The sequence below is a fragment of the Mastomys coucha genome, unplaced genomic scaffold, assembly GCF_008632895.1.
Source record: "Mastomys coucha isolate ucsf_1 unplaced genomic scaffold, UCSF_Mcou_1 pScaffold6, whole genome shotgun sequence".
Taxonomy (NCBI): Eukaryota; Metazoa; Chordata; class Mammalia; order Rodentia; family Muridae; genus Mastomys; species Mastomys coucha.
In genome coordinates this window covers 91,645,998-91,670,669 of record NW_022196912.1, presented here as the reverse complement: position 1 = coordinate 91,670,669, position 24,672 = coordinate 91,645,998, and the positions used below count along the sequence as shown (strand labels likewise).

Below are 24,672 nucleotides of genomic sequence, written 5' to 3'. Positions count from 1 at the left end.
AGCTCGAGTTAGATGATGCTCCAGGCTCTCCTAGCTCACCTGCCGGAGAAGCCACTGACATCACTGACAAAGGTCAGAGTGCTGCTTTATCCTGATTGATGGAGCTTTGGGTCCTGGCTTGAGGAAAGAGAATTTAACAAATTCTTTTTAACAAATCATTAGGTCCTCCAGAAATTCTTGCCTGCACTGTGGCTGTATTCTAGATCATCCCAGTGAGTGCTAGCCAAGTCTACAATAACTGGCACCTGGAAACAAGTCCCTGTACACAGGCTTGACCCAGGTTGTCCCCACAACCCCTCAAGTACCCTGTGAGGTGGGCAGACAGAGCTGTTCCCTCGCGGTTTACAGACAGCGTGGAAGTGATATTATGAATCACGGTGCTGTTTAGACTAAGTCCTCAGGTTGTCTTGCGCATCCCTGAGTCCTCTGTGGTCCATCTCTGCTTTACACCCCAGTCCAGAGGCTTATTCTTGTTTTTCTCCTCACCTGCAGCCTCTTGAGGCTCTCTGGTCAAACCTTGAAGTCCAGAGCAGGGAGAGAAAGTAGTAAACTAAACATGGCCAGTACACAAAACAGGGCCTTGAGAGGAGGGGGAGAGCTGAGAGAGGAAGAGAAGAGAGAGGGAACAAAGGAGACCCAGAGAGAGAGAGCCAAGAGGGCCAAGAGGGCCAAGAGGGCACATGGCTGAAGTGGCAGGGATGTATAGGAGTGAGAAGCTGTGGAAGGGAGGCCTGTGGGCTGGAGAAGTTTAGGATAGGGGTGGAGTGAAAAGAGCTGAGAGGAGCCAGGATGCCAGCAAGGGACTGAGCTTGCAATGCTCAGAGAGCCTGGAGTCGAGCATGCACTTTGGTCTGCTAATAAACATCACAGTTCGCCACTTGTCCTGGTTTTCTTTTGGATCTGATAGTTGCCCCCTGGATTAGCCAGCGTTCTTTAGAAAAACAGACCTTATAGAATGAATCTCTCTTTATAAATGAGATTTATTAGAATGGCTTACAGGCTGTGGTTCAACTAGTTCAGCAATGGCTATCTACCAACAGAAGGTCCAAGAATCCAATAGTTGTCACTCTGTGAGGCTGGATGTCTCAGCCGGTCTTCAGTATACACCAGAATTCCCAAGAAGCAGGCTCCAGTGCCAGTGAGGGAATGGACTGGCTAGTGGAGGCAAGCAGGCCGAGAGAGCAAGGTTCCTCCTTCCATGTCCTTAGGTTGCCAGCAGGGGGCATGGCTTAGATTAAAAGTGGATCTTCTTACCCCAGAGAACCAGATTAGAAGTGGATCTTCCCACATCACATGATTTAATTAAAAAAAAAATCTCTCACAGGTGTGCCCACCCATTTGGGTTTTAGTTTTAGTTTGACCAGATGTAGTCAACTTGCAACCAAGTATATTGCATGTGCTATTTTAGCATAGAAAAGATTTTTTAGAAAGACTAAAGACATTGTTAATATCTTATAAAGCTATTTTAATGTCTATAGAGATATGATTATGTAAGTATTACAATGTTTGTTATAGTTCTAAATATTTTCCACTAAATACACAGTACACTATGTCAGTTCTCAGTAGCAAACATGTAGATGATCACTTTAATGGCTTTCTTGCCTTCCTTTACATTAATTTACTCCAAGCTAATTAGCCAACTATTGAGTTCAGCTTTTATCAGTTCTATGTGCTTTATTCAGGTTTGCAGTCACATGGTAAAGCTCTTCTGTGAGATCCACTCTAACTAGACTGTCAGTCCTTCGGGGCAGGGGAACGGCCTTCAGCTATTCCCAGAGTTGGTATACTGGGAGGGAGTTGTTGAATTGAAAAGGAAATTCCTCTCTTAAACAAGAATAGAGTTCATGCTACCAACACCATTGATGATGTGTCTGCTTCTATGTTTCTCTGTGTAAAAGATTGGCTTCTGTGTCACTGAGACCTGTCCCAGGCTCCTGGGAGTTAAAGCATGACTCAAGCCTTGGCTTCTGGGAGTCAATTGGAGAAAAAGCCTGAGTTGGGAATCTGCTTTTCAAGTGCAGCCCAGGAGCATGTTCCATGAGCCAATCACAGGCCTCCTTGTGCCTCTCAGCAGCTACGTGTCTTTTCTGCTGATTTTGCCTAGAGCATTAGGCTTTCAACTGGTTAAAATGCAGACTGCCCTTTTTAAAGAAGGCTGCCCTTTTAAAATTTTTATCATTTATTCCTTGGGGCTTATGAGCTTTTATTCTATTTTCTGTGACATCTGTTGTTTCTTATTATTAAAAGTAATATATGCTAATTGTAGAAATTTTCTTTTTTTTTATTTTTTTATCATTGTAGAAACTATTTATATGGCCAATTAAGAAGAAAACAAGTATCACCCATAGTCTTACCACCCAGATTTACTTACTTTTATTTACAAAGTCATATGGCGTAAGAGCCTGAATTTTGCCTCAAAATATATCTTACCCTTTTTTGTCGTTGAAACTTCTTATGTAACCTTCTTGATATCCTCATTAATGGGACCAAAATATAAAGAACCCCACTGTTGGCTATGCACTCTGTTATCTCTACTTTCTGTTTGTTCTGGAACTAGAGTTTGAACCTTGGGGCTCCTGCATGTCAGGCAAGCGCTCTCTCCCTGGGCTCCCCCTCCATCCCCCCAGCCCACCAGTCTTTATTTTGAGACATTTTGAACAGAGAAGGGGAGAGGGCATGAAGCACTTAAGGAATTTTATGGGCATGAGAGGAATAAATAGCTGGGCCACAGTGTTAATCACATCTTGTGTATCTTTCCCTCAATATTTTATGCATATGTAAATGTGTAATCTATATTGGTCTTTCATAGCTTTGTTTATTTTTTTTAAGTTTTGCATAGTTCTATGCATTTCATCCAATATATCTTGAAATGATTTTATATCACTATACAAAATATAAAGAATTTTACAGGTAAATAATTTTCCATTGTAAGAACATATCTCAATGCAACAAGTCCCCTAGTGGTGTGTACTTAGGTAATTTTTAATATTGGACTATTTCCAAGACTACAGTGAGAAAACCTAAATGTACGTGTCTGAGAGTGCCTGTCGGACACATTCCTGGAAATGGAGTCATAGGAAAAGGATGTGTATCCGAAAGCATCCTGGCCAATGCCTTTCATAGAGCCTGGCCCAGTTAAACTCTTTCCAAGACACGTGAGTGTGGTGCTCCCCACAGATGTGCTCCCCACAGTCTTGCCAGAGCTCTACTTCATCAGACTTTCTGATCATTTTTCATCTGAGAAGTGAAACACGTGTGTCTTCATGATCTTTCCTTATGCTTTTTTACAGTTAGTCTGAGAAATTTCAAACACGAAATTATCAGAGGTGAAGGTAAAATAGATCACCATACATATTTAGTATTATTGATATGTCTATGTGGTTTGGGGCATTTAGTATTGTTGATATGCCTTTGGTGGCGTTAGTGTTACTGATGGGTAGGTCTGCATGTTTGGGGCTGAATTATTTTGAAGTAAATTAAAGATTATTGTGAGTGTTTCCACTAATTACCTTTGTCTGTGTCTCTGAAAAACAAGAACATTTCCCACTTAACCCCATACCACTCTTTTTTTGGCTGTCCTGGAACTCACCCTGTAGACCAGGCTGGCCTCAAACTCAGAAATCCACATGCCTCTGCCTCCCAAGTGCTGGGATTAAAGGTGTGCGCCACCACTGCCCAGCTGCCTTGGACTTTTGAAACCTCAAAGCTTAGTTCTTATGACATACCTCTTTTAACAGGGCTGCACCTCTTAAATGCTTTCCAAATAGCCACAAACTAGGAACGAAGAATTCCAGTAAGGAGGCCATCCTCATCCAATCCGCCACATGCCTCAGTTACATGAAGGCCTCCCACCGGGCCCCACATCTTAAAGTTTCCACTGTCTTCCAGGAGCAGCAAGCTGTAGGCCAGATGGAGCCTCTGTTGCATGGACCATTCCAGATCCAAACTAGAGCAGTGTTTTTTTTCACACGTGAAGCAACCACTGTGGTCCACTCGGTGGCATTTACCCCTCATTAGTTCGCCCTTGCTCACAGTGTTCTATCCCCACACAAAACTTGTGAGCTTTCAGTGTTTCATTTTCTGGCTCTGGATTCGGTACCCTACTGACCCTCCCCTGGCCTTATTTTAAACACTCTTCCACCATGATTGATTACTATATTTTGATAGTTTCGTTTGGTACACTCCAGTTTTTGATCCAATAAAGTTCTTCCTGGAATTTGAAGTATGGATTTAACTCTTCCTGAGTTATCATCTACTTTTGCAAAAACTTTTACTGATTAATCCGTTTTTCTTTTTTTTTTTTTTGAGTATTTGAAATGTACTTTTATCAGATGTCTATATGTAGCTAGGACTATTTCCTCCTAGTCGCCTGCCTACCTTTCTCCTCCTGTCTACCTTTCATATGATAATGCCACACGATTTTATCACAAGATTATACTTGACGTTTGTGTGATTTTGAGTTTTCCATTTGCTCAGAGTTTCTTTTGTAGTAGTCCTTGAGGGTCTTTGAAGGTCATCTCTGTGTAGATTTTAAAGACTTACCCTAAGATGTAGCCTGAGCCATTTTGTCTCTTTATTATCATCAGGGGCCTTGTGAATTAAAATTCTTGGATGACCCTGCCACACTTTTCCTGATTCCCTTTGCCTCTAGAATTAAATTTAAACATTAAATATCCTTCCTGTTCCCTAGCTCTTGTCCTTGCCTTCTCGATAGCTGGGAATCGAACCCAGGGCCTTTTAGTCTATGTTTCTAAGCTTTTCATTCTAACTTAAAGCCTATTTTCTGTATCTAGTCTCCAAACCTGCAGCTACTCAGTAGCCCATGAACAACCTTCCATCCATGTCCACTTGGGTTCATTTTGTCTTCCTCTTGCCCTTTCAAAATGCTTTTTTTCTTGAGGACCTTTTTGACAACTCCAGTTGTCACAGACCTCTCTCCTCATTAACCCCAGGAATATTGATTATAGATGCTATTCGTCTGGTAAATGATCCAGTATTGCTTTGTGCAGCAAGCCTGTATGTATCAGTCAGGGTTCTCAGATATCTTAGGGAGGGGAACTGATAGAATGAAGGGTGTGTGTGTGTGTGTGTGTGTGTGTGTGTGTGTGTGCGTGCGCGCGCGCGCGCGCCATTTTTATCAGAGTGGCTTACAGGTGGAAGTCTATCTGGGTAGTCCAACAGTGGCTGTTTCCCAGACAGAGGAGACAGCTTCTAGTCTTCAGTCTTCACTGGAACTCTGAAGTAGCTTCATACACCAACAAAGGAATGCCTCGCCAACAGAATAGATTATTCTTACCAGGAAGAGTAAGGGCAGGCGGGCAAAAAGCAGTGTTTCCTCCTTCCACATCCTTCAGTGTGGACTGCCACCAGAAAGTGTGGCCAGATTTAGAGCCTCCCAGCCTTGAAGGAGCCAGTGAAGAGAATCCCTCACAGGCACACCCAGCTGCTTAGCTGATGGCAGATGTCGTCAAGTCAGTCCCCATGATTAGTTATCACAGTCTGGTGAAAATGCACTTTAATCTCTTAGATGGCTGCAAAACAAACTTTTAGTGAGTTTGTGTCTGTTTTCTTGAGACAGATCTTTACTGAGGTAGTGTGAATCATGTGTCTTATGTGCCAACAGCCTCTGGGACAGTCCCTTAGATGTGGTGACTGTGGAGGAAGGATGACACCTTTCTCTGTGCCAGCACTTTCCATGTGCAGCCTTGCTTGTCAGCGGGTGGATATTTGAGAGTTTCAGTGTCGTGGATACATTTGTCTTCAAGCTAAACTTTTGAAAAGGAGTTGTAAGGCAATCACCTGTCACAACACCCTCACAGTAATTCTAGGTCAGAGCTGATTGGAGAAGAAGATGAGTTTTCTGGGGCAACCCTAACACCTGAGTGAATGCATGGGGCCCAACTTGAGTGAGAAAGGAAGAGAAGCAGAGAAGGAAGAAATCATACTTCAATGCCACAGAGGCACGGGCCATTCTGTGGTCATCTCCCCTGCCCTCATTCCTGCATGGGCAAAGGCAGGGCTCTAGAAATAAGTACTAGCTCCTGCTAGTACTCACTGAAGCCCTCTTCAGGGTAGATGTCAAGATTGTTGGGCCCCTTGTGAACAGCAGGCCTCATGCACACTCTTCCTGCTCATACTACCATGATTTCCAGTGCAGCTGGCTCAGGGCCACTGGCCTCTCCTGCACTCAGACAGCTCCTGAGGAGCAGCGTCTAGGCCTTGAGGGAGGAATGTGCTGAGCATGCCAATCTGCAGCAGCCGAGTGGACAGCTAATGGAAATTAATCCCCACCCTGGGCCCTTACTCTGCTTTTGATCATCATTAGCCTCTCGGAATCTTTCCCATGCTTCAACACTGCAAAGTGTTTCATGGTGCTAGGGATTCTGGGTAATCTCCCCCCTTAAATTAAGGGCAGCCAAGAGGCCATCTGCTGGGCTCCAAGCCTGCAACTCCGGCATCATTGCATATTGAAAACTGAGGAGGGCTCAGGATGCTTTATGAGATGTCTGTACCGGTGTTTGTGCCAGCCTAGTAGCCTAGAGTTACATTCTGTGTCTCTAGGAGAAGCATGTCCTTATTTATTGCCCGCCACTAATAAACAGAATTTAGTACCAGGTAGTGAAATCTTTAGAATCTTATGAGCAGGAAAATTAGGAAACAAAATGGCGCCCAACGTATCGATTTGAACTCAACTAACCTGAGATAAAAATTCACTCCCCCCTCCCAACTCCTGAATGGGGCTTGGGCAACAATATTGGCTGCAGCACTATGGACTCAAAGCTGACTGGGTTCGAGGGACCTGCAGAGAACGGCAGAGAGGTATCTATACCTGAAAGAGCCTTTCTTATTAGCTTTTGAGGACACTCACCTCTATAGTGGCTAAAACCTTTAGTCTCTTGGTTGAAGGTCCCTTCCCCCTTTAACTTAAGAAACAGGTCTAGGAAAGGCCTTAGGGGTGAGAATAAGGTTATAGCTGGCTCTGGAATCCCAGCCCAGCATACCCCAGAATAAAGACAGTGGCATTCTGTCTAATATATCATCAAAACTTTTTTCTTTTGCTATAACAGCCCTGAAATCAAGAAAACCTTCTAATTTGATGTTGACAGAAGGGCACATTGGGGATTTCCTTGGCCCAGAGACCTGGAATGAATGAATGACATTTATGGTTTACATTTATTTAACATCAGCATGGTACTCCTCCACTTCATGGAAAGCTTATTTAAATGGCTACCTTAGAAGTGTTTATGTGTGACACATGTACCCATTGTATTTCTCATAGAGTCTATCTGCTCGGGATAGGGACCCTTTGGCTTGTCCTTGAAGCCACCTCCATCCAATGCTGAGCACGTTATGATTGTACCATAAGCATTCATTGAATGGATGAACAGGTGAATAAAGACGCTGAGTTCTTAACACTAAAATAGCCACAAGGTAGGAAGGAATTTGATGCAAGCTGCCAGCATCATGCCCCAGGGGCAGCCCTGGCTTAGCTCCACTTTTTGTTCTGTTAAGCCTGATATTTAATAATTTATAAAGCCAACCCTTCCATGGTTTGTACTCAGTGGAACTCATAACTAGCCTTTTCTCCCAGTGCTGACATTCACTCTCGTGTCTGCCCTGGCTGTGACCCACCTACACACTCTTTGCCCAGGGATCTGCAGGCCCCCAGACCCAGACACACTGTTGAGTCAGTTCCTGGTCTCAGTCTTCAAACTCAAGTGCCTGGAGCCTGTGGTCAAACACTGTTCACAAACCCAAACGATGAGGGCTCTGCTGTCTTCTTTTGTCCTGTTGTTTCTATCTTACTTTTGTCTCCTCTTTCTTGTTATGACTCTCGGCCATTCTCTACCCTTCATTTATGCAGTTTCTGTCTTCTCTCAAGCCCTAGCCTGAACACCCCACCAGTATTTACTTCACAGAGGTACCAGTAGGTCCCCATCTAAGTTGGTTTAGCATAGGCCGGGAGCTGGGTTTGCTGATTTAATTTGGAGGTGCTTTGTCATCATCTCAAGACTGAAAGTCAAGCTCCCTTGCCTGCCGTTCTAAGGGGTGAAGCAGTAGCATCCGCGATGGACAGCTTCCAGCCCAAGCCTTCGCTCCCTGTAACCTTACGTAGATCAGAGCTCTGCACAGCTCAACTCTTCCCTGGCTTGTTGCTCAATACAGCAGGAACTGCTTGAGAGCATGCAGTGTGTCATTAGGCCTAGCACAGGCCAGCCACATGACAGAACCAGATAAATGCTTCACTAGTCACCTGCAATACAACTACAAAGTGCCTACTGGGCACCGAGCTTCAAGGTCTGAGAATAGAGAGACAAATGAGACAGGCTTCTCTGGGCGCCGTGCGCCCACAGTCTTGAAGGCAAGACGTGTATTCAACTAATCATTGACGGTGAGAATGCAATGCGGGAATCACAGCACACAGCAATAGCCCAGGAGGGAGTCAGGAAAAGCCCTCCTGAGAATTCCATTTGTCGTGATTTTAAAAGACAAATGGGAATTAAGTGAAGGGCTTGTGGGAGAATGCTAAGAGCAGTCTAGGCAGAGGGAATGAGTGGGCGGATGGGAGGAGGGAAGGGGGATGATAGATGGATGGATGGATGGATGGATGGATGGATGGATGGATGGATGGAGAGATAGATGGAACTGATATTAAAATCTGAATTTAATGGGAGAATAGTGCAGACTGTTCTGTCTGACATTGGGAAACAGGTAGCTGAATCAGGGTGTCTTGCTACAATACATAGACAATGGTGGAGAAGGTGGAGGTGATGGTGGTGGAGGAGGTGGAGGTGATGGTGGTGGAGGAAGTGGAGGTGATGGTGGTAGAGACTGAGGTGGTTGAGATGGTGGTGGAGGTGGTGGTGGTGATCGCACCACTTCCTTCGTTCTGATGGCCTGTAGTCCCCCAGAATGGAAAGGCAAAAGAGACAGGCTTGCAGGGTTGGCACATACTCCCAGAAATGGGGGTGGGGGGTGGTTGCAGCAGCCTCCTCTGCCAGGCAAGGATGGCACTAGAGTTCCAGTGAAGCCCTTCAACCCCGGGCAGCTCACCCAGGTCTTCTCTTCACTCAGATGAGCGGGAAGTGGTGCAGAAGAAAACCTTTACGAAATGGGTGAACTCCCACCTGGCTCGAGTGTCCTGCCGCATCAGCGATCTCTACAAGGACCTGCGAGATGGACGCATGCTCATCAAGCTGCTGGAGGTGCTCTCCGGAGAGATGCTGGTAAGGCCCTCCTCTGCGCCAGGCCCCTCCCAGCCTGTGGCTGGTGCCATCAGGTTCCCTTGGCTTGCCAGAGTTTCTCCATGGTCCTCTTCGAGGTTCCAGTTCTAATAACATCAAGGGTCTGGGTGGCTGACTTGAATCTCTGACTTCTTCCTAGAACTTCTCGCCCCTTCTGACCACTCCCACCCCTTCAGGCTCTTTCCAGAGGCTATGCAGAGCTTTGCCTTTCTCACTGGAGTCTGGGCATCTGGAGCTGGGATACATGAGCCTAGATAAATGACCTGTTGGAGAAATTTGCATTCCTCTTAGAACCGAGAGTAAAGGGTAGAAGAAAGTTTGTTGTGTGTTTTGCCACAGGTCCAAGTGGAAACCTGTTAGGGGGGCTCTTGGTTGTCCCTGCCCAGCACTGTGGTAGGTGAGGATGTAAGCTTTGCTCTGACACTTCCTTTGTGACCTTGGGCCTATCAGGCAGGATCTTCTCTGCCCCCCACTTCCTCCGTGGATAAACATTGTGAGATTCTTGGGGTTTGAATGAAAAGGGTTCTACTTGTGCCTTTTCAGTTCTAGGCTGCAGTTCTTGCCCTTTAGCTCACACTGAAACTCCACTTGAAAGAGCTGCCCTGGGGAATCCCTTCAATAGACATAGTTAGGAGAGATAGGTCAAGTTGGTAAAGTGCTTGAGGACCTGAGACCAACCCTCAGAATACACATAAAGCAAGGTGGTATGTGTGCTTTTGTAATCCCAGCACTGACGAGGTGGATATACGGGAATGCCTGGGACTCCCTGGGACTCCCTGTCCAGCCAGGTTCCAGACCAGTAAGAGCGAGTCTCAAAAAAATCCAAACCCAAACAAAACTGTGAGCAGTGACTGAAGGGCACCCGAAGTTGTCCTCTGACACACACCTATGTATGTGCACACATGCACACACTCACACACACTAGCACTAATAATAAGCCCCTTGGGTTCTGCCTGGGGCATTCACGGGTGGAAGATTTGTTAGGGATGGGACCGCAGTCAATCACCAACCTAAAACCGTTCTTACCTCTGACTAGCAGTGGGCGGGTCTTAGAACCACGCCTAGTTCACAGCAAGTACTCAGGTCACTGTCTGTTACTGTGTTACTGAGTGTGATTGTCACTTAGCGCCCACAGAAGCTATGTTAGACCCAGAAGGGCTCTCATGGAGCCTGGCTGAAGGCTTGATACAGGAGCCATCTGAATTTTGCTAAAAGGAAGGCTTGGAAAGGTGTGAGGAGGAGCTGGAGGGGTGTCTGAGTAGTTAAGCACTGGCTACTCTTTGAGAGGACCTGGATTTAATTCCCAGTGCTCATATAGGAGACAATAACACCAGTTCCAGAGGATCTAGAGTCTTTTTCTGGCCTCTGTGGCCACTGCATTGCATGTGATGTGCTGACGCATATGCAGGCTACACACCCATAAACATAAAATTGAAAATAAATATATGTAAAAAAGAAGAAAAGTGTCAGGAGTGACTGTGGCACCTGGAGGGTGGAGGGTAGAGCCGATGGCATCAGTTGGTACAGGTTGCAGCCACCTCTGGTGTGACTGTGAAGTTCCTTCATGCCCATGAGGCCATGCTGTCCCTTAGCCAAGGCCAACCAAGGGCAAGATGCGCATCCACTGCCTGGAGAACGTGGACAAAGCCCTGCAGTTCCTCAAGGAACAGCGCGTGCACCTGGAAAACATGGGCTCCCACGACATTGTGGATGGCAACCACCGCCTGGTCCTAGGCCTCATCTGGACCATCATCCTCCGATTCCAGGTGGGTCCTGGGGGGAGAAGAAACTGGGGGTACCTCTCAGAGCCGGTCAGGAGCTGACGACCTACAGCACGGTCACTAGAGTGTGCTTGTGTGTATCTAGGGAGGCTAGAAGCCCCACCCTGTGGAACAGTGTTCTAGGAATGGAGGACCTACATTCTGTGCCATCCCAAAGTGCTAATGTTCGGGACAGATGCCCAGCTCCTCTTCTGAGGGCAAAAGCAGAAGCTGACTTGTAGCTAGGTTACAGCCTGCTGCAGGACCTGCTTTTTGTCCTCTCGCCCTCTGTGTGTAACTTCTTACTATATGGAATAATCTGATTCAGAAATTGCAAAAATTGTGCGGGGCGGGGGATGATCTCCCTTTATACTTTTTAAACCAGAAAAGTTTTCTCATCTGAGAGTCAGGGCTCTCTCCTTCGCCCTTCCCCTCAACCACAGGAAGCGATGCTGTCCACATTCAAGGGGCATCTTCTTCCTATAGTTAACTACATTTGGACACACCCTCACAGACATACCCAGGAGGGTGTGCTTTCCCAGTCTGATAGCCATAGCTCAGTACAGTCAAGTTAGCAATACCACCCAACATTCGCGTTGCTGTTCCACTCTATGATGCGGTGTGCCAGCAAAGGAAGCTGCTAGGGTATCTTATTGTCAGGTCTCAAACTCCTATAGAGGTATCTGATTAAAGTTGTTCCCTCTGAATCAGGGTGCCATCTCTATGCCGTTCTGGTTGACTGAGGCAGAGAAGTAGGCAACTGAGACCCAAGACGTTAGGGTATGGGGGTGCTGTCGGGATGAGAACTGCAGATATACAGTAGACACAGGGAGAGTCCCCTACCCCCAGAGGAAAGCAGGAAGGCACAGAGCCGGATACAGATCTGCTCTTCTCTTTCTTTCCCATTCCCAGATTCAGGACATTGTTGTCCAAACTCAAGAAGGCCGGGAGACACGCTCAGCCAAGGATGCTCTGCTCCTGTGGTGCCAGATGAAGACAGCAGGGTGTGTATGCCCTGGAAACCTGCCATTACCCTGTTTCCCATTGGCTCCTTGCTTCCCCTAGGACAGTGATTCTCAACAATCCTGATGCTGTGACCCTTATATATAGTTTGCCATGTTGTGGTGACCCCAACCATAAAATTATTTTCATTACTACTTCATAACTCTAGCTTTGCTACTGTTGTGAATCACAATGTAAATGTCTAATATGCAAAAACTCTGATATGTGACCCCTGTGAAAGAGTCATGACCCACAGGTTGAGAACCACTGCTCTAGAGGCTGCTATCTCCAAGGGACATTAAACACCAGTCCCCCAGAACTATAGCAGGTCTGGCACAGTTTATGCAAGTCTGTCCTGACCTGATTCTTAGGCCTGAAACTCGAGATTCCTTTCCGAAGTCACTGTGATCAGACTCTGGAACTTGTTGAGTTATGAGCCACAGTTTACGGGGATATCTTTGGCTTATCTGTGCTCTCTTATGTTAAAGCAGCTCAAGATGGGACAGCTCTGCTCCTCTCCTAGTACATGAAACCTCAGCTCAGACGCTTGTTTGGGATCTCAAAAGAATTTGTTTCTTAGTCTTAATGTTTCTCTTAATGCAGCTACCCCCATGTCAACGTAACCAACTTCACCTCCAGCTGGAAAGATGGCCTGGCCTTCAATGCCCTGATACATAAACACCGGTAAGGGGATCCCTGGTGCTGGGAAGGATTTGAGGCCTTGCACTTAACCAGAGGGTAAGGAACATGTTGTCTCTGCTGATTCTCCTTTTACCCTTGGCCTTCCTGCTTTCCTCGACTTCCGGTCAAACTGCTGCCCTCTTCTAAGCTGGTGCTCACAGCACCCCTGTCTCTTGCTCCTGTGTCTCATTTCTCTCTCCTTCCCAACTTCCTACATCTATCTAGGATCCTTGCTTCACGCTACAACTGTCCTGTACCTGGGACCCCCATGGCCACTCCATCTTAACAGCTCAGTTCTTGTCTCTAGGCCTGACCTCATCGACTTTGACAAGCTGAAGGATTCCAATGCCCGGCATAACCTGGAACATGCATTTGATGTGGCCGAGCGCCAGCTGGGCATCATCCCACTCCTTGACCCGGAAGGTGAGCCACAGCCACTTTACCATTCTGAAGAGGTCAGGTGGACTCTTTCCCAAGACTGCTCCAGGTGCCTGGCAAGCTACGGGTACAGATGTAGGCCAGGGCCCGTAGCAGACACTTAGTTTATGGGGAGTATCCTTGAGGCTTTGGATAACTTTCATTCTGTGTTTGTAGATTATTGTTCTAATGTGGATCCCAGCACTGTCTGAAATCAGAGGCCTCCACACAGTTCTTTCTCCTTGCTATGTAGCTGAAGCTGACCTTGAACTCCTGACTGTTCGGCCTCTGCTACGGCACCTAGCTACTCCTTCATTTCATATCCTGTTAGTAGTTGTCATTTGATGCACACGGTTGAACTTCATGACACAGGAAGTGGTCATGCTTGAAACATGACTTTCCTGGGCTCCAGTGTGGGTGCTCAGAATGTCCCATCTCCCTCTTACAGATGTCTTCACAGAGAACCCAGATGAGAAATCCATCATCACCTACGTGGTGGCGTTTTATCACTACTTCTCCAAGATGAAGGTGCTGGCAGTAGAGGGCAAGCGAGTCGGCAAGGTACGGGGCCATGAAGGCAACACACTAGTACTCTATGTTTGTTAGCCCTAGGCCTTGGGTGTGAGCTCCCTGCCCACCCTAAAAGCCTTGGGTTTGGGTCCCAAGCTGCAGTTTGGTGTGCATGACACCCGCTCCCCAGTTCCTCCAAAGCTCCCTGCTTAAGCAAACGCTTAAGCTGACTCTAAAGAATGTCGGTGTCTATCCTGATAGGCTACAGCCCCATACCTCAGACTGTGTCTAGAGGCCTGTGTCTCCCAAACACACACACACACACACACACACACGCACCCCAAGCACCACAAGCTCTCAATCTGTTTTGTTGATCATGGCATCAGACCCTAAAGGCTCCCACAGTATACCAAGAGCACATCCCTTGGTGCAGAGTGCCATGCCTGATACAGTTCCCCTGCTGCTCCTCAAGAGTAGACAGGTTTCCATCCATCTCTGGGTGCCTCACTCATGTTTCCCAAAAGCTGCCTGGCTACCCTTGACTCCTAATAGAGTTTGAGATAACAGCACCGGCCCCTCTAGGGCTCTGCAGACTTACTGATGTGATCTGTAGGGATTGAAGGAAGGGGACACTACCACTGAACTTCATCACGGTCGGTGCAGGAGAGGGCCGCACCCACGGAAGGAGACTCCATTCCTTTAGCAATGTGGGGTCTCAGGGAACAAACCTAACCTAGAATACTACAGAGCTTGAGAGAGATGCAGGAGCCTCAGTGTAGTTCACACTGACGGTAGGTCTCATTGGTAGCGTCTTTGGCGGCATTTCCCTTCTGATGAGAATGAGTAACAAGACGATTCCCTAGGTCATTGACCATGCCATCGAGACCGAGAAGATGATTGAAAAGTACAGTGGGCTAGCCTCAGACCTGCTCACCTGGATCGAGCAAACCATTAGTGTCCTGAACAGCCGCAAGTTTGCCAACTCGTTGAGTGGCGTCCAGCAGCAGCTACAGGCCTTCAGCACCTACCGTACTGTGGAGAAGCCACCCAAGTAAGACCCTGGCATTCAGGATCGCGGTCAGTCCTTGGGGGGCTGAAAGAGTCAAGAGCTGAGGGTTGTGCCCTACAAAGTGTATCTGCGAGGCACAGCCTTGAGTTCTATAGCAAGGCATCTGTCACCTGCTTCATGTCCTGCCACCCTACTTCCAGCTTACTAACACTGATGAGTGACTTCTACTTATAGAGAAAGAAAATGCTTGTCTAGGCTCCCAAGGCCAACTGGGGAGCCATCTCAGACTTCCTTTGAGAGCCAGTGCTGGCTATCTCCTCCTAGTGAGCCTGTCCCCTTTCTTCTCAAGGCATAGCCTCTGTATTATCGACCTGAGTGTCCTGCATGGGGCCTTGTGATCATCAGGTATCTCCATCTTCCTCCATGTCATCTGTCCATGCTCATCAGCAAAGCACTAAGCCTGCTTCTCAGGAGCTCTGCCCCACCCCACCACACATGCACATGTGCACATGGAACCATGCACACACTTGTGCATATGTGCATAATGAACAGAAGCACATACATATACAACCACACACATTGATACAGGCACGTGCAGATACAACACATGTACATGAGCACACGCACACATGTGGGTACACATAGAAATGCAGGCACACATATGCGTTCACAAAATATGCACACACGTAAATATTCACACATGCATATATAATCAGGAATTCCAGGCTTTCTGCTATTAGCTGTCTTCTCTGAAAAGAAGCTTCTGATTCACCAGTTATGCCCTCTGTTTCTTCCTACCCCACTCATCTCTCTCACAGTCTCTATTCAAGTCTCTCAAACAGGGAAAAAATGAGACATCTAGCCCAGGATGATCTGTAACCCGGATCAGGTTTCCAGTCTGACACTAACCCACTTTTAAAGTCCTAAATTCAAAACTGATAACATCAAGCCCAGTATACAAAGGTGTTACCTCTTGGCTGTGCCAATAGAGTTTTGGAGCATAAGGCTCCCAGAGCTCGTAGGAGCACTGAGGTATGTTAGGCCGGGCACACAGCTGATTTCTCAATGCTGTGCTCAAGGGTAGAAGCAGGTGGACTCTTGGTGCATGAAGAAATGTAAAGGTTAATATTACTTGGACTATGTCCTCTGTGCCCTTTCTGGCCCTTGAGCACATCTGGTCATTTATAGGACTTGAAGAACCAGCTAATTGAGACTTGCGCAAAAATCGCTTTCCTTGCAGAATGTTCATGTGTAGGTACTGCTGCTTCTAAGGTTTTATCAACTAAAATCAATTTGTATGAAAAAGCCTTCCTTGGTAGGACAGAGGGTTTTCTTTGTGTGGGTTGGTAAAACTTGGCATTTTTTGGAGTTACGAGAATAATGCGGTTAGCGAATCCCCATGGGAGCAAATGAGTGCTCTGACAGCCATTGCTGCGTTTTCTCTGAAGTGGCTTGTAAGGATGCAGATTCTTAGCCAGTCCCTGCCAGTGAGTGTCCGATGTCTTAGCAGGAAAGTAGACCTCTCATGTCTTTTTCCTTGTCTGTAAAGGATATGTGCTTTGCTTTTCAGGATCTGTGAGGTCAGAGTTTCCGTGCTGACTTCAGCCCACAGTTTGTCTATGGAGCCCTCAGTACCAGTATCCCAACTTCTCTTCCCCACAGGTTTCAGGAGAAGGGCAATCTGGAAGTCCTCCTGTTCACTATCCAGTCCCGGATGAGAGCCAACAATCAGAAAGTGTACACGCCCCACGATGGGAAGCTGGTGTCTGACATCAACAGGGTACTGTGGCAGTTTCCATTGCCCATCTGAGCCAAGGAAGAGAGGGAGTAGCCACTGAGAGGGGCTAGACAGGGTCCCTTTATTTGGCATTAATTACATGCTGGCTATTTAGGGGAGTCATCTGAACGTCTCTAAAGAGGTCAGACTCTAACCCCTGACCTTCACATTTTGGTCTCTTTAGGTGCCCAGAATCATTCTTTGTGGCTGGTTTTTTTTTGGGGGGGGGGGATAGCCTGTCCTCTACCATACCTTGAGTTTGTCTTTGAGTCTAGAATGTTAATTACTTATGACAGAAGGGAATGCTGTGTGGTGTTTCAGAGGTTTGGAGACTTAGCACCATCTGGAAGCTGTAATAGAATGGAGGTGGCTGTTTAGTCACCAAGGATTTGTTGAGCACCTACGGAGGTGGAAACTATTCTATTATTAAGACAGTGTCCGAGGCAGGCTTAGGGAAGTAGAACTGGGAAGTTTTTGACTGGTCTGGCCCAGACAAAAATCAAAGGACTGTTACTAAACTTGAATCTACCACCGCCTGACCTCATAGTGGCAGGGCCTCCTTGGATCTAGACATCCAGTGTCAGGTGAAAGAAAGACAACCCCAAGACCACATATTCTTCCTGTTCCCCAAGAATTCTCTACCTCACGCAGGCCTGGGAGAGCCTAGAAGAAGCAGAATATCAAAGGGAGCTGGCCCTGAGGAGCGAGCTCATTCGGCAGGAGAAGCTGGAGCAGCTAGCGCGGCGCTTCGACCGAAAGGCTGCCATGAGAGAGACGTGGCTGAATGAAAACCAGCGCCTGGTGACCCAGGTAAGGGGGCACAATGTGGCAGGAGAGGGGAAGTGCGTTAGAGCGCTGCTCTTGATGGAATCAGAGCCCAGTCCAGTCTCAGCAGCAGCTAAATCAACCTCTTCGCAGCCTGGTGCTCGGCTGGGTCAGACCTACATCTGAAGAGAAACCCTTAGGACTTAAGTCTGCCTCTGCCTCTCTATCTCTTGCTCTCATTGGAGGTCCAACCCTGGACCTTGAAACACACAAGCAAGTGTGCCACCACCGGGTAACACTCCCAGCCCATATTAAATCTCCTTTTTTAGAGTAGAGTCTCACATACTAGAACAGGGCTCCCATAGAATCTTGTGTTGGCTGTAGCATCAATAGATCAAGAGTCAGAGCTGACATTATGATTCTTCTCTAGAAACAGGGTTAAATCAGAGGTACTTATGAGACATTCAGAAACTCTGCCCTGATAAGACAGGCAGCAGGGGACAGCAGAGGTAACACCTTTTGGTTTCTTGGCCTCCGGACCTGGGACATATTTCACTGGCTAACAGTGAACCCCAGGGCTGATTCTCCATCAGAGCATCTGTTCCCTCCCACTTAGAGCTTAGAATCAAATTAAATTCTGTCTGTTAAGGGGATAGGGAGTGCTCTAAGAGCATTGGAGAGCGTACGTGTGCCCCAGATAGTGTGTGGGTAAACCATCTGTGTGCAGCGATGTGTAGGCAGCCCCTCCTGCCCAGAAATGGACAGATCCTCTCAAAGCAGGGTGGGAAGACCCAGCAGGCCACCAGAGGAGTCTGTAGTGACACACAGCCTCAGCTGCATGTGTGGTGCGGAGGGTAATTGGGGGCGTTGAGAGGTACTTGAGAGACATTCAGAAACTCCACTCTGATAAGACAGGCAGCAGAGATAACTCCTTTGTAGAAATGTGCTTTTCCCATCTGGCAGCTCTGCTTGAGGGACCCACTACTTCCGAGCCAGGAGAGTCTGACGGAGCTGCTGTTTTGTTTGTTTTTTTTTTTCCCTCCTTGGGGGCAGGATAACTTTGGGTATGACCTGGCAGCTGTGGAGGCCGCCAAGAAGAAGCATGAAGCCATTGAGACGGACACAGCTGCCTATGAGGAGCGGGTAAAGGCACTGGAGGACCTGGCCCAGGAGCTGGAAAAGGAGAATTACCATGACCAGAAGCGCATCATTGCCCGGAAGGACAATATCCTCCGTCTGTGGAGCTACCTGCAGGAGCTGCTGCGATCCCGGCGACAGAGGCTGGAGGCCACCCTGGCCCTGCAAAAGCTCTTCCAGGACATGCTGCACAGTATTGATTGGATGGATGAGATCAAGGTGGGCACCGAGGCTGCCCACCCACCCCACACCCCATTCTGTAGTCATCATGTGCTTCCTTAAATACCTGCCTCCAGTCAGTCTCTAAATCACAGTGGAGAAAGGACAAAAAAAAAATCACTAGCCCATGTTCTCAATATTCCCAGTAACCCAGAGATCTTGGGTTAGTGGTTGCACAAGCATCAACCTTGAGGAGTTAGAAAGAGATAGACAGTAATGAGAAGCCCACAGGATCAGGCTCCGAGGAGTTGGGCTCTGACTCTGGTTAGAATCTAGACCTACTCTGCAGGGAAACCAGAGAAGTCTGGATTCTCTCCCTCTGCTGCAGGAAGTCTTGGGTGAAAATAAGCATGAAATTGACCACAAGCTTTCTAAAAATAAATATGCCCAGGCTCCAGACCTTGAACTGGATGATGCAGATGAGTGTGAAGTTTGAGACTTTGTAGGACCTTGCATGGAAGATTCCAGAGGGCACCCTTTGTAGGAAATCCTACCCTGTAATATCTCTGGTCCGAAGCAGCCGCCACCTCCCTGCTGTATCCCTGTCCCCCAGCTAGGATACATGCACACACCCTAAGGGGGTGGCCTTTCTCTTCATTTGTCCTTGTCCCTCGCCAGGCTCACATCTTGTCTGCTGAGTTTGGGAAGCACTTGTTAGAGGTTGAAGACCTGCTGCAGAAGCACAAGTTAATGGAGGCTGACATTGCCATCCAAGGGGACAAAGTGAAGGCCATTACAGCGGCTACCCTGCAGTTCACTGAGGGGAAAGGTGAGGCAAAGGGCATTCGCTCCGTTGAGGCCTCTGATGCTGGACCCCGTCCTCTGGGCCCTTGTCCACCTTCGGTAAATCTGGAGCCACCTTGAGAATTCTGCCTCTTCCCTCAGGTGATGGTGTGCAAAATTTGAGGGGTGACCGCGCTGTCCTGGGTGCGGGCTGTTTCACCAGCCCATAACCAGAGAGACATCATAAGATGCATCTGCCTTCCGTTCTCTCTGCTACTGAGACTGTGTTTCTAGGTTCTTGTCTTAAATAACAGAGTTCATTACTTCCTGGAAATCCGTAACTGAGCTTTTTAAAATATCATGTCATGTTATGCATTTCTACAAGAACTGACTCAACTTTCAATCTCCCTCATTTCTAAAGTGTGGTGGGAGCCAATTATAAAGGATCTGGACTGACCTTTGAGTAACTGAGAATCCATGACTCCAGTCCCACAGGACCTCAAAGGGTTCAGTGGTCGAGCATTTGCCTACCACACACAAGGTCCCCAAGACCGTGAAAAATGGAAGCTTTGGCATTGTATGGTCCTGACCTGAAATTTGCCTATAAATGAGTCCCTTCCCTTTCTTTGTCTTCCTCTTCCTATTCCTCCAGGATATCAGCCTTGTGATCCCCAGGTCATCCAGGACCGTGTCAGCCACCTAGAGCAGTGCTTCAGTGAACTGAGCAACATGGCAGCCGGACGGAAGGCTCAGCTAGAGCAGTCTAAGCGACTCTGGAAGTTCTTCTGGGAGATGGATGAGGCCGAAAGCTGGATCAAGGAGAAGGAGCAGATCTACTCCTCCCTGGACTACGGCAAGGACTTGACCAGCGTGCTCATCTTACAGTGCAAGCACAAGGCCTTTGAGGATGAGCTCCGTGGACTGGACGCCCATCTGAAGCAGATCTTTCAGGAGGCTGAGGACATGGTTGCACAAAAGCAGTTTGGACATCCACAGATAGAAACCCGTGCCAAAGAAGTATCGGCTCAGTGGGACCACTTGAAAGAGCTGGCTGCCTTTCGTAAGAAAGACCTGCAGGATGCGGAAAACTTCTTCCAGTTCCAGGGTGATGCTGACGACCTGAAGGCTTGGCTGCAGGACGCTCACCGGCTGCTCTCTGGCGAAGATGTAGGGCAAGATGAAGGAGCCACGAGGGCCCTGGGAAAGAAGCACAAGGAGTTTCTAGAGGAGCTGGAGGAGAGCCGAGGGGTGATGGAGCACTTGGAGCACCAAGCCCAGGGCTTCCCTGAGGAGTTTCGAGATTCCCCAGATGTAACAAACCGACTACAGGCCCTCAGGAAGCTCTACCAGCAGGTGCTGACCCAGGCAGAATTGCGTGGACACAAGCTGCAGGAAGCCCTGGACTTGTACACCGTGTTTGGGGAGTCAGATGCCTGTGAGCTGTGGATGACGGAGAAGGGGAAGTGGCTGGACCAGATGGATATCCCAAACACACTGGAGGATCTGGAGGTGGTGCAGCACAGGTCAGAGGGCTCAGCCTTTGCTCATCTCCCCCCACCCCACTGCCCAGGAGGCTGAGTGTCACCTCCTACCGCTAGACCCTCCTTTGTTACATAGTGCAGGCATCGGGAGTTCTGGTCTGACTCTGGGACCTCCAATTCTTCACCCACTGGGACCTTCATAGTTCTGGAGACAAAGGGGATTTTTTTTTTAAATATTATTCAGTTACTTCTCAGATGAATTCTGAACATTGGAACACAGGAAAAGTGGAGGTGCTGTGGACATGGGGGCTGAAAGGTTGGGATTCTGTCACTTCTAACTCTCTGCGCTAGACCCTAAGCCGGAGAGCCACAAGGAGCCACAGAGACCAGTTTATAAACCACAGGTTTCTAAGGCCACTCTGACTTGTGGTATTGTGAGTCCATCAGCACCCTGGATATGGTCTGGGGACATGTTCATGCTGTGGAGGGGGTGAACCTTGCTGGAGAGTGGTGTCGTACCCAGGCTGAGGAGGGTGGTGCTAAAGCACTGGATGGAGAGGTGCTTCAGTTGTGGCTAGGGGACAAGATCAGACTGTAGGTGAATGGGGTACTCAGGATATGGAAGGGTCCGAGAAGGGAGGAGTGGTAAGGTGATGAAGAGGAGGCTCCAGCCATGTGGGTAGGGTTGTATTTAGTCTTTGCATCATCTCAGCAGCCTAGCACACAGAATCCAAGCATCAAGGAGCAGGAGGAACTGTTCCTTGAAGTAGTGCCAAGGTGGTCGGTCCTACACCGATGCTGGAGCAGTGGTTCCTGTCCTTCTTGACACTGTAACCCTTTAAATCCAGTTCCTCATGTTGGAGCAATCCCGAACATAAAATTAACTTTTTTTTTTTTTTGCTGCTTCATAAATGTAATTTTGCTACTGTTAGGAATCGTAATGTAAATATAAAATATCTCTTTTTTTAGATGGTCTTAGGAACCTCTGTGGAAGGGCCATTTGACCTCCAAAGAGACCGTAACCCACAGGTTGAGAACCACTGTGCAAGAGGGTGCTAGACTCTAATCAGGGAGAGTTGCCTTTTTCCCTCAGCAGCTCTCCTTACCCATCTCGGCAACAGACTTCTGACTAGGGATGGGAGCCTTTGGGCCAACATTTCTTGGTAGCAGAACTAGGGCAGATTAGCAACCAAGACAATGCAGGTATGACAGATGGCCCTTGGGGTGACTGACTCCTTTGCAACCCCATCACTATAAGCCCTTCACAGCCCGCACTGCTTCACACGTTTCTGTGGAGCTCTTGTCTGTATGTAAAGGACTGTCTCCTGACTTGGTTCAGAAACACTAAGGCATTAAATTGAATCCATTGAACTAAAACTCAGTGTGTACCAGCATATCTGCCTCCTTCCCTCCTGGAGACAAAGCATTCAGGATGTAGAGGGAGGAAGCCAGAACCAGAGGATCTGCTGCCCCTCACAGCTCCTGTTCTCTGTCCATCTCAGGTTTGACATCCTGGACCAGGAGATGAAGACCTTGATGGCGCAGATTGATGGTGTAAACCTTGCCGCCAACAACCTGGTAGAGAGCGGCCACCCACGCAGTGGGGAGGTGAAACAGTATCAGGACCGCCTGAACAAGAGGTGGGGAGTGGGCAGGGTGTGGGTTGGGGGGTGGTTTCTCCTAGCACCTGACACACACCTAGGGAAATGGCCTGAGCTATAAACTTTCCACTCTTTCTCTGCCAACCTGGTTGCTAGTACTGGGACTACAGCAACAAGAGGGGAAATCTATGCCATTGTAAGCATCAGAGAGGAGAGAGTGTTGGAGAGAGCTTTGAAAGCTGTGTCTGGGGATGAAGGCCTATGTCCATGAACTTATGATAAAAGGGACATTCTCATGTGCAGATAGTTAGGGTAGGTCACGTGCTCTTGTGCCATATTTCCCCAGACATTCCTGGACATGGGAAATTGCTTTCTGAGAGTTCTTAAGTACTGTCCGTAAAAGAATGTCCCTGCCTGTGCCAAAATGCTGCATCGATAATAAGACTGGCTGGAATGAAGAGAATTAGCAGGGAGCCTTGAGCAAGCTTCATGACTGGAACAAAAAGCAGGCCCTGAGGAGCCTTTAGAGAGGGGCTGCATTCAGAGCAGGGCATAATTGCTCATTAGTTCCTGGAGGATCTTTGAGGACAGAGCAAATGCTTGCATTCTCTGCATGTACTGCCGCGTGGTTACTCGGGCTTCCTAACCCTGGCCCCACTCACCTGCTGCCTATGCAGTTCACATAGGGAAGAGTCAGCTGTGAAGAAATAGGCTGGCACTCTGGGGACTGCTGGGAGCCTGTCGGGAAGGTAACCCCAAGCTGAGCAGAATGTTCTAGAGCCACTGGAAGGGGGCTGACCATCTCACCATCCAAGGATGGGGCCTGCCAGTCTGGAGATTCCTTTGCAAGTCTGATGTTCATACTGAGGGGTGCCTGTTCACCAGGCTTGTAGGCACTATCTAAGTGAGAATGGGAAAGGAAGAGAAGTGGGGGGGAGGGGGCTGGAGCTGCTGTTCAAGTGAAGCAGTTAGATGGGAAACTTCCAGGCAGGGAGAGCTTGCCAGCTATGTAATACCTTACAGTCAGGGCATGCTGACACTTACCATGGCTAAGCCATGCCCCACCTCAAGTGAAGAACTTGAAAGCAGTCACCATCCTAGGGTTTAAGAAGAGCTGAAGCATAGGGTGATGAGATAGCTCCTGCTAAGTCTAAGAGTTGAGGGGGGGTTGCTGAAAATCCTTCCAGCTCAGCAGAGAAGGGGAGGCTACGTCTTTACCGTGTGGCTGCCTCACCCCGTTTGGGGCAGCTCTTTGGTTTAGAATATTTGGGCTGATGCTAAAGGATGGAAATCTGCCTCTTCCTCTGGCTCAGCTGTGCAGAGACAGCAAGACTTGCCTGGTTCATCTCACACTCGTTTTGTACCTCCACCTCAGAGCCACTTCTCTGTTCCTGTCTGTCAGAGTGCTTTTTCTTTCAACTGTGTTTGCCAAAACCTGGCTGTGCTTAACCAGACAGACTCATGGGCCAGTTGTAAATACTCACTCCTTCCTTTCTTTGTACTGACTTGAGCTTTTCACCCAAACTCACATTTGATTTTTAAAGGTGTATTAATTTTTGTGTGTATGAACCTCAGTGTGTGTGTGTGTGTGTGTGTGTGTGTGTGTGTGTGTGTGTGTGTGTTTGAGACAGGGTTTCTTTATGTAGCCCTGGTTCTTCTGTAACAGGCTGGCCTTGAACTCAGAGACCTACCCACAGGCATCACTTTTTGTTGTTATTATGGTTGGTTTTGGTTTCTTTTGTTTTGTTTTGTTTTGAGACAGGGTTTCACTGTGCTGTTCTAGAATTCTGTAGAAACCAGTTTGGCCTCGAACTCAAAGATCTGTGTGCCTTGCCTTCTGAATGCTTGGATTAAAGTCAAGTGCAACCAGTGCTTAACCAGTTTAGCAGTGGCTTTCTAGGAGCCCAAAGCAAGCAAGCAAGAAAGCAAATGAACAAACAAACAACACACACACACACACACACACACACACACACACAATTTTTAAGCTCTCTTTCACAAGTTGGGAATTTAGCTGGGTGGGGTCTTGGTCTGAGGGCGCACTACTTTTATTCCAATGCAGAAAAAGCCTCTTAAAGGCGCTAGTCCCCTAAGCACCCTCTTCCAGCACTGCCCTGTCTCCTTAGCATCCTCCTCTAGCACTGCCCTGTCCCCTTAGCATCCTCTTCCAGCACTGCTCTGTCCCCTTAGCATCCTCCTCTAGCACTGCCTTGTCTCCTTAAAACCCTCTTCCAGCACTGCTCTGTCCCCTTAGCATCCTCTTCCAGCACTGCCCTAGTCCCCTTAGCATCCTCCTCCAGCACTGCCCTGTCCCCTTAGCATCCTCTTCCAGCACTGCCCTGTCC

General features: G+C 48.0%; 1 protein-coding gene across 2 annotated transcripts in view; it reads left to right on the top strand.

Annotated features, from left to right (window-relative positions):
• Nucleotides 1-24,672, top strand: part of Sptb (spectrin beta, erythrocytic) — a 131,207-nt gene that overhangs the window by 68,473 nt on the left and 38,062 nt on the right. For both annotated transcript variants that reach the window (XM_031357212.1, XM_031357213.1), the window contains 13 exons: nt 9,076-9,227; nt 10,838-11,011; nt 11,918-12,009; nt 12,611-12,691; nt 12,996-13,111; nt 13,554-13,666; nt 14,479-14,666; nt 16,287-16,404; nt 17,053-17,211; nt 18,220-18,522; nt 19,141-19,291; nt 19,898-20,768; nt 22,229-22,366. In XM_031357212.1, the coding sequence (XP_031213072.1) occupies nt 9,076-9,227; nt 10,838-11,011; nt 11,918-12,009; nt 12,611-12,691; nt 12,996-13,111; nt 13,554-13,666; nt 14,479-14,666; nt 16,287-16,404; nt 17,053-17,211; nt 18,220-18,522; nt 19,141-19,291; nt 19,898-20,768; nt 22,229-22,366 (2,656 nt within the window). The remainder of the gene's footprint in view (nt 1-9,075; nt 9,228-10,837; nt 11,012-11,917; nt 12,010-12,610; nt 12,692-12,995; nt 13,112-13,553; nt 13,667-14,478; nt 14,667-16,286; nt 16,405-17,052; nt 17,212-18,219; nt 18,523-19,140; nt 19,292-19,897; nt 20,769-22,228; nt 22,367-24,672) is intronic.